General features: G+C 40.2%; 1 protein-coding gene across 4 annotated transcripts in view; it reads left to right on the top strand.

Annotated features, from left to right (window-relative positions):
* Positions 1-6200, top strand: part of edem2 (ER degradation enhancer, mannosidase alpha-like 2) — a 12413-nt gene extending 6213 nt beyond the window's left edge. For all 4 annotated transcript variants that reach the window (XM_034125522.1, XM_034125523.1, XM_034125524.1 and 1 more), the window contains 6 exons: positions 279-490; positions 1025-1166; positions 1612-1736; positions 1818-1962; positions 2763-2884; positions 4024-6200. In XM_034125522.1, coding sequence (XP_033981413.1) covers positions 279-490; positions 1025-1166; positions 1612-1736; positions 1818-1962; positions 2763-2884; positions 4024-4500 — 1223 coding nt within the window. In that variant the 3' untranslated portion in view covers positions 4501-6200. The remainder of the gene's footprint in view (positions 1-278; positions 491-1024; positions 1167-1611; positions 1737-1817; positions 1963-2762; positions 2885-4023) is intronic.
* The last annotated feature ends 2578 nt before the right edge of the window (positions 6201-8778 follow it).

Genomic DNA, 8778 nt, shown 5'->3' with positions numbered 1-8778 from the left:
CGTTATGACATCATAAAGTGGCCAAAATCTGATCAGCTCATTTTCAGACAGGTTTTTATATAAATGGATCAGGACAAAAAGAGAGAGAATCTTTTTTCCTGAAACTTTCAGAGTCTCTTTCCACAGAGGGGACACATGTTGATGTAGAAGAGACATGAAGAAGAGGGGACACATGTTGATGTAGAAGAGACATGAAGAAGAGGGGACACATGTTGATGTAGAAGAGACATGAAGAAGTGTATTTTGCATAATAGGTGACCTTTAATTTGTGATTTCAGCGTTCCAGACTCCCACGGGCATGCCGTACGGTACGGTGAACCTGCTGAAGGGCGTCAGTGCCACCGAGACGCCGGTCACTTGCACCGCCGGCGTGGGAACTTTCATCCTGGAGTTCGCCACGCTGAGCCGACTAACAGGAGACCCAACGTTTGAGAACACAGCCCGACAAGCCCTGAGGGCCCTGTGGAAGACCAGATCTGACATCGGGCTGGTAACTACGTCTGTTTTTACTTCAGATGCAGAAATGTATCTTCCTCCCCGTTTTTTAAATTAATATATTAAAGGTATCCTATTATGCTATTTTTAGGCATATATTCTGGGTCTCAGATATATAAAAATATATAAAAAACATGATGATGATTATTTTAAAAGGTACTGGTGATCTGGTGAATGTGGTTTCCTCATGCTTGATTTTGTATTTGTAACTGTGGTTTTTTATTTAATCTGCAGCCTTTTTTGGTCAGGACTCACTTAAAAAAAGAAATTTGAAATCTCTATGGAGTTCTCTCATTAAGTTCAAGAGAGGTTACAAAATTATATAATAAAGTATGCAAGCTAAATGTTGCATAAAAACAGATTTTTAACTTACATTCTGTTAACAGAATGTTAACAGTACAGAAAAGCATATAAGAGCCATCAAAATACAAACCTGTGGAAGTACAGGTTTCAATGGAGAAAGCTAAAGTATTTGAATACTTTTTCTGACACCTGTCTGTCCCTCCTACCTGTCTGTCTCTCTGTCCAGGTGGGGAACCACATTGACATCCTGTCTAAGAAGTGGGTGGCTCAGGACGCCGGTATCGGAGCGGGGGTGGACTCCTACTTTGAGTATCTGGTGAAAGGAGCCATCCTGCTGCAGGACGAGGAGCTGCTCAACATGTTCCTGGGTGAGACAGATGGAAAGATAATGGAAAACAAAGGCTAAATACATTTAAATTAAAGGTCACCTATTATGCAAAATCCACTTGTTCATGTCTCTTCTACATCAACATGTGTCCCCTCTGTGTAAAGAGATTCAGAAAGTTTCAGGAACAAAGATTCTCTCACTTTTTGTCCTGATCCATTTCTATATATTGTGTTCTTTGTAACCAAATATCTCTCAGAGGGGCGTGGGGAGGGGCTCCTTATTTTCATCTAAAGTAACAGACAGAGAATCAGCACTTTTGAAACAGGGCTGAAACAGAGGGGATTATGGGATGCTGCAATGATCTGTTTGGTGTTTGGAGCCAAACACTTCAGAGACATGTTTTGTATATATCTGAGACCTTTAATATATTGATGAAAAACAGTGTAATAGGGGACCTTTAACATCCATGTGATGTGTATTCTCAGAGTACGATCGAGCCATTCAGAACTACACCAGGTTTGACGACTGGTACCTGTGGGTCCAGATGCACAAAGGGACCGTCTCCATGCCCGTGTTTCAGTCTCTGGAGGCCTTCTGGCCCGGTCTTCAGGTACAAACAGTTCACTTCTAACACATGCAATCTTTTCCTAACATAGGCTTACACATATCATCATATACATATTGATTGCAGTCTCTCCTGGGGAACCTGGACAGCGCAGTGAGAACTTTCCAGAACTATTACTCCGTGTGGAGACAGTTTGGAGGTCTGCCGGAGTTTTACAGCATCCCTCAGGGTTACACTGTGGACAAGAGAGAGGGATACCCACTGAGACCAGGTCAGACCACCCACCTATTACCTGCAATCAGCTGCAAATAAAGAGTGTAAAAATATCAGCACACAGAGACATCATTAGACATGTTAACACTTCCCTTTAAAACTGTTACTGCTGTTGCCAAACAACAGCCATAAATGTATATAATTATTATTATTACTTTAAAACCAACATCAGTCCTGATAATAACTAAGAAATATTCAATCAAACAATTTTAACCCTTTTGACTTTTAGTTTGTTAACATAATGTCCCCACAACACTTAATTATTTTATGTTTAATTAAGTCTTCAATGATTTGCAACAACATTGATTTTGATGCATCGAATCAAACACATTATACAGCAGCGATACCCCTAGTGGAGACTAGGACAATAACACGTATTGGCACCTTTGGGCAAACATAAGAAATGTCTCAGTCTGGTGGAGAGTAGTGGAAACTACAGTGTTGAAGCTATGGCTCTACATTAAAAGCCTGATATATTATAACTTATAAATGATGCTGTTATGGCTACAGGATAAATAATGTTGGTTTTAATGGGATTTAATGGGTTTGTTCGACTTCCAGGGTTCGAGCGTCTCTATTTTGGTTACATTTTCTTAAGACTTATTAAAAAAATAACCTAGATTTAACTTCAATCTGAATGATTCAAAAGTGTAAAATAAATGTTTTCAGGTGTGTAATTCTTCTTAAACCTTAAAGTATGGCAGACTCTGCTCTCTGCAGCAGCTGACCACTAAACTTCCCTGATTGTTAAAACACATATAGAGTAAGATTTTCTGTGTGGTGTTTCATTTGTTTCAGAGTTGATAGAGAGCGCCATGTACCTGTTCAGGGCGACAGGCGACCACACCTACCTCCAGCTGGGCCTCGACGCCCTGGAGTCCATCGAGAAGATCACCAGGACGCCCTGCGGATACGCCAGCGTAAGATCTGTTAGAGGTTATAGGTTATAAGAACTCATCAACAACATAGCATGCTTGTATGGCAATGCAAACATGCAGATGTTTTGACCAGGTATAATGTGTGTGTGTGTGTGTGTGTGTTAGTAAGCATTAGTTCTGCAGCTACAGTATATGATCATAAATTGCAGTCAGAGCAATCAAAGTTACTCCGGTTCATCCTCTTTGGTCCTCTGAACCAAATTTCATGTTGCAATAATTGCAATATTTTTAAATCGTTAACAAAACGTGATTATTCTATCATTATCTTTAAATATAAATAAATAACTTTAAAAGGTGCTTTATAAACCAAGTCTTACTTACCTACTACTTTAGAAGCAAACAAGCAACGAAACTCGTATTTTCACAGTTTTATCACAGTTTTACATGCATTTTTCGACAAAAAGGTCATGTGAAAATGTGAATAGCTCCCTCTAGAGTCAGAGTTAGGTATGTTGTCTGAGCTACTGTTGAACCAAATCAGGATCCGTGGAAGGGGAACCACTCCCAATGTAGATATGAAGGGATCATTTAAGGAGCAAAAACATTTTCTTCATTTCAGGTGATTTTACACAAATGAAAATAACAATACAATTATACATTTTATGCTAGAAGACCCCCCTAAATACTACACAATGGCCCTTAGGTGTACTTTTTGTGTTAAAACAGGTGTGTCCAAACTTTTCTCTCCGAGGGTCAAATACAGAAAAATATACGAAGGGCTGGGCCACTCACTGGAGGTTTATTGCCTTATAAGTTAAGTTAGCGAAATCAATCAAATATAAATATTGAAAAAAACTGCTTAAATCTCAGCTCTCCATACGGTTTCATTTATTTGTTTGGCAGTTCATTCCTGAAAACAGAAGCCTCAGATTGCTTATAAGAGGAAATAGGAAGGGTCTATTTCAAGCTTGTTATGTAAATAAGTTATTGGGCTTTTTCTCAACTTAGAAAGTGTTTGTTTTTTTATTAACACACACATACTGTGTAATACTTTTTACATGTATAGCACAAGGCTCATTTGTGGGCCATATTTCATTATACTTTTTGAATTAGCTGAACAAGAACATAAATCTTTCAAAATACATGTTTTAAGGTGTTAAAATGAGATATTCTCCGTGCAGGTGAAAGACCTGCGGGATCACCAGCTGGACAACAGGATGGAGTCCTTCTTTCTCGCTGAAACCATCAAGTACCTGTACCTGCTCTTTGACCCCGCCCACTTCCTGCACGGCGGGGCAGCGGAGGGGGACGGGTCCTGGGAGGAGGGGGGCGAGGACGGGCAGTGTGTTTTAGGGGCGGGGGGGTTCATCTTCAACACCGAAGCCCACCCTCTGGACCCGGCGGCGCTGTACTGCTGCAGCCGGCACGCCCAGGACCGCCAGGAGCTCAGAGACATCCTGCTGAGCCTGCCCAAAGAGAAGAAGAAGTCCAGATCAAAGCCCGCCGCCAAACACACTGAAGACCCTCCCCACGGACCATCAGAGAGCATTGCTTTAAAACCAGGCGAGAAGAAGACCTCCCCTCTGCTGTCCTGTCCCGTTCAGCCGTTCAGCGCCCGGCTCTCCATACTGGGACAAGTCTTCACTGATAACACCTGACACTCACCTGGATCACATGACCTCCTGTAACACTTGATCAGCGTGCCTCTTGCTTTTGTTGTTGTGTTAATGTGAAAATGTGTTTGTACAACATGTCAGCTTCAAGGGGAACAGAGACAGCAACGTTCCCTGTGGTGTTTGATTACTGGAGTTATGAGGATTCAAGATTCAAGGCTTTTATTGTCATGTGTACATAGCTACAGTGTAGATATGACAATGAAAATCTCAGGTCACAGGCTCCTCCAACAGTGCAACACAATAAAACAGATATAGTGAAATAATTCCAAAAAAAGGCAGAGTTGGAAAGCCAGCAGAGTGGTGCAGGAATGAGTCCTTAAACCAGGGGATAAGTCAGCGTTTTAGCTCTTCTGGTTCCCGTGTCTCAAAGTCAATCCACTGAAAAAACTGAAACATTGACTTTAATTAAATGTGTTATTTCACATAACTGTGTTCGGTTAGTTGAAAGCAATATTACGTTGAATTGAAAAATATTATGTTCAACTTGATATTGTTGCTTTAAACTAACTTAATACACTTGTGTGAAATCTGTTGACACAATACCCTTAAAGCCAACGTGTCAGTTTTTCAGTGTGGGTTTTTTTATGTGTTATTGATTGGATGTCTGAAATAAGGTGTTAACACAATCTGAGGGCGATTTTCACATTTTGTTCTACGACAAATATCCCACTTAGGATGTCTGAAGCTCAAACGTGTCTAAAAAATCAGTGGTTGCTAACGAGTGTTGAAATGCCAACATGGCAATCATTAGCGGCCTTTAGCTTAGCGTCGGTGACATGAAGTCATGTGACTGTGATGTACTTCTGGGGATTGCATTTACGCTTCAATAATGATGATTCTGCTGAACGAAACGTGGAAGTATCATAACCGTGTGTTTGCCACAGATCTTATTTCTGCACAAATCTCAAATCTAGAGATGCTAACTTCAGGGTCGGCTTACAAAAACACTTAATTTTATTTCCAAACCAGTTTACGTCCAAAAAAAGTAGAGGTCATTAGTGCTGGTGAGTTTGAATGAGAGGAAGGAAGCTGCTCTTGTTCGGGAACATACTGTAAAAGTTATGAAGACATTTTTCTTGCAAAACGTTTAAAAGCTTTCCATCAGGGGACTATTTCTTGTGTGAAATTCTAAAGACACACACAGCTTATTCAGGGTGTACGAGCATTATCCATGTTTTTGAAGTTTTACCATGAAATATCCATCTGATTAGAAGTAGTAGAAAACAAATCATTCCTAAACAGTTTTGTTGTGATGAAGGTGCTCCAAGAACTCTGATATTTAAACTGAAGGTGAAATATAGTTTTTTATTTATTAGAAAGGTTGTGGTTGGTTGTTCGGTTTGTTATGGCCTTGTTTGTTTACTATGACTCTGTATCTGCTGTTTTCATACTTAAGAAATGTGTGAAAATAAGAGTTTTCACGAAGTTTGAATTAGAAAAAAATCTACAATGTCCTGCCTCAGCGCACACGCAGTGGGGTTGTATATGTCCTATAAGTGTGTGTCTGCAGATGTGTGAATGTGTGCCGCTGCCAGGTGGAGGCAGCATGTTAACACCATTGTGAGAAGGCATGAAAGATTAAGGAAAACATATTTCAAATTCATTCATTGCACAAAGTCATTTCTGTAAAACATTTCTATTTTTGATAGCTTCTCATGTGAAAAATTAAACTATTGTCAGCATCCTTCTCCTTTTATTTCACCTTAATAGTCTCAAAGATAAAGACCACTGCCTCTAAAGTCATATTAATATAAGGTTATATTTAATATAAGGTCATAATTAATGTGTTTCTCTTGGTGTGAATATTCTCTCCAGCTGTTCTGCTCCCACTCAAGCTAAATGGACTCAGAACCGCTGGTTTAATTACAGACTTGTTTGTTACCGCACAGTTTTAGAGTGAGGCTAATGAGTCGGGGTGAGTTTCAGAAAACAACAACAGAGAGATCCTCATGTCTCCTCCGGTCGCTGAACTACTAAGATCCTTATTTTCTTTCTTCTCCTCATCCTCAGGTCTTTTTCCCCTCAAGGTCACTAAACTACTATTAAAAATACCCTAATTTCTTTCTTTTGTTCCTTCAAGGTCTACTTCCCCTGCTTTTTACCTTCCATACTCAAGGTATGTTATTGCTCCTTTCATTCGTTCCTTCAATGAAAATAAAATGGCACATAAAATACAATATGGCCGACTTCCTGTTGGGTTTAAGATATACCTCCAAAAGGCTTTTTTGTGCTTCTCACCATGCTACCCATGCCTACCCATTTCCAGACCTCTAGGTGACATTTGAGCGAGGGGCTGCCTTTTGGCAACTTGGTATGGGCGCTGTTAGCTTTTTGCCGACATCAACAGACCTCACAATCCTTCACGAAAAACAACAACATAGGCTTTCAAAATTGCCATTACTTTCATGCTACAATGAAGAAAATAATAACTCCTTAATATATTCTGTGTGTGTATGTAATCCGAGGTCAGTGTGGAGGAGAGGTAACTGCATTAAGTTCTGACTGGATCTGTTTGTCATTTAGCTTCAGCAGAAATCCCCTCCTCCGTCACTCAGGGTGGAACTGCCTCTCTCCTCCTTTAGCTCCCTCTCTCCTCCTTTAGCTCCCTATCTCCTTCTTTAGCTCCCTCTCGCGTCCTTTAGCTCTAGGAAGGGACGCTCTCTCTCGCGTCCCTTCCTTGCTTGGCTCTTTCCTTCCTTCCTTCTTTCCTCCTACATGTCTATAGAGTGGCGAAGTCCCTCCCCTTCCGGTGGACCTCCATGGGACCTTATTTCGGAAAAAGTATGTATTGAAGTCAATGGAGAGAGAAAGATTATCTTTCGATCCCGTTTGAATTGTGCCACGAATTACACATATGATGTTTGTCATTTAAAAGATAATTTTGCAAGTCAAAAAAATTAAAATGTGTCGTAAAACTGTGAAGTAACACTTTTTTGTGTGTGAAACGCTCAATGAACTACATCTCTGGTCTCGCCCAACAACACACGTCACCAAGATGGCCGTCACTACTGTCTTGCCAAAAAAAGGGATTGACTACCCTCACTATCACCACAATGAAAGACGTCCAGAAGAAAGTCATGCAAAGCTGCCTGCCTTCCTTTGATTCTCTCTGAACTGCCTGATCTTTTTAATGTTTAATGTCAACCATTTGTGCAGATAGCATGAAGTAGAAAAGATCGCCGATGCTAATGTAGCGTTAGCATTTCTCCCCCGGGCTTAAATTGTGTATTATAGAATGATCACACCGGTGTGACAGTACTCTTCAAAGGGTTCACGAAATATGACTACTACTCTACTGTTTAACATTTTGGGTTACTTAATGTTACTTCATGTTAAGGCTAATAAAAATGACAAGGCTAAGGCTGTAATGCTAACTAACGTGCTTGCTACTAGCTAGGTAGCTAACTTGATCCAGCCACTCCTGGTCCTTTCATCAGACGGGAAGCGAAAGAACGAGCAAGGCCCATTGCTGGTATAATAACAACCTGGTACTAAGCACACAGGCATCTTGTTAAAGTTATCTTATCTTAGCTATCTCTTATTTAGTGGAGGAAAACAATTATGACATCACTTACGCGACTCTGGGATTTGTAGTCTTTCTAGTTGCGTACTTTTCATAGTCTTATATTTCAACAGTTTTACGACAAACTGTGACTTTTTTGACATGGAAATGATTTTTTATGATTGACAAACATCATATGTGTAATTCATGGCACAATTCAAACGGGATCGAAAGATACGTTTTCTCTCTCCATTGACTTCAATACATACTTTTTCAGAAATAAGGTCCCATGGACCGGAAGTAGATGGACGTGACTTCGCCACTCTATTTTGCTTTCTTACTTTATTCCCCCCCCCCCCGACAGGGTGTGTCTCTGGATCTGTTTTTGTGACTGCATGATGACTAACTGTGCATGTTTACTTGAGTTAAGACCAAACTTTAAAACATATTTAACTGCCTCCCTATTCTCTATCCCTCTGTTTAACATGCAGCCTTTTCATCCATTTCTATTATAGCCTTAGTTAAACTAAACTCTATACTTTCAAGCTGTTTCCCAGGACAAGTTATATTTCTGCTGCTTTCCATTTCCGTTCTGGGTTGATATTTGCAGCGCAGATTCCTTTGAACACTTCAATTTAAACTGCAACCTCCATACAATCTTCTATAGCAAAAATATTAACATTTAAAGACATGTTTCAGTGTTTGCACCTGCAAGTTCAGCATGTTAACATTTCTAGTGCCACCTGTCCACCTTGTGT

This window comes from Trematomus bernacchii, unplaced genomic scaffold (assembly GCF_902827165.1).
Source record: "Trematomus bernacchii unplaced genomic scaffold, fTreBer1.1, whole genome shotgun sequence".
NCBI classification, from domain to species: Eukaryota; Metazoa; Chordata; class Actinopteri; order Perciformes; family Nototheniidae; genus Trematomus; species Trematomus bernacchii.
This window is presented reverse-complemented; position numbering and strand designations above follow the sequence as displayed.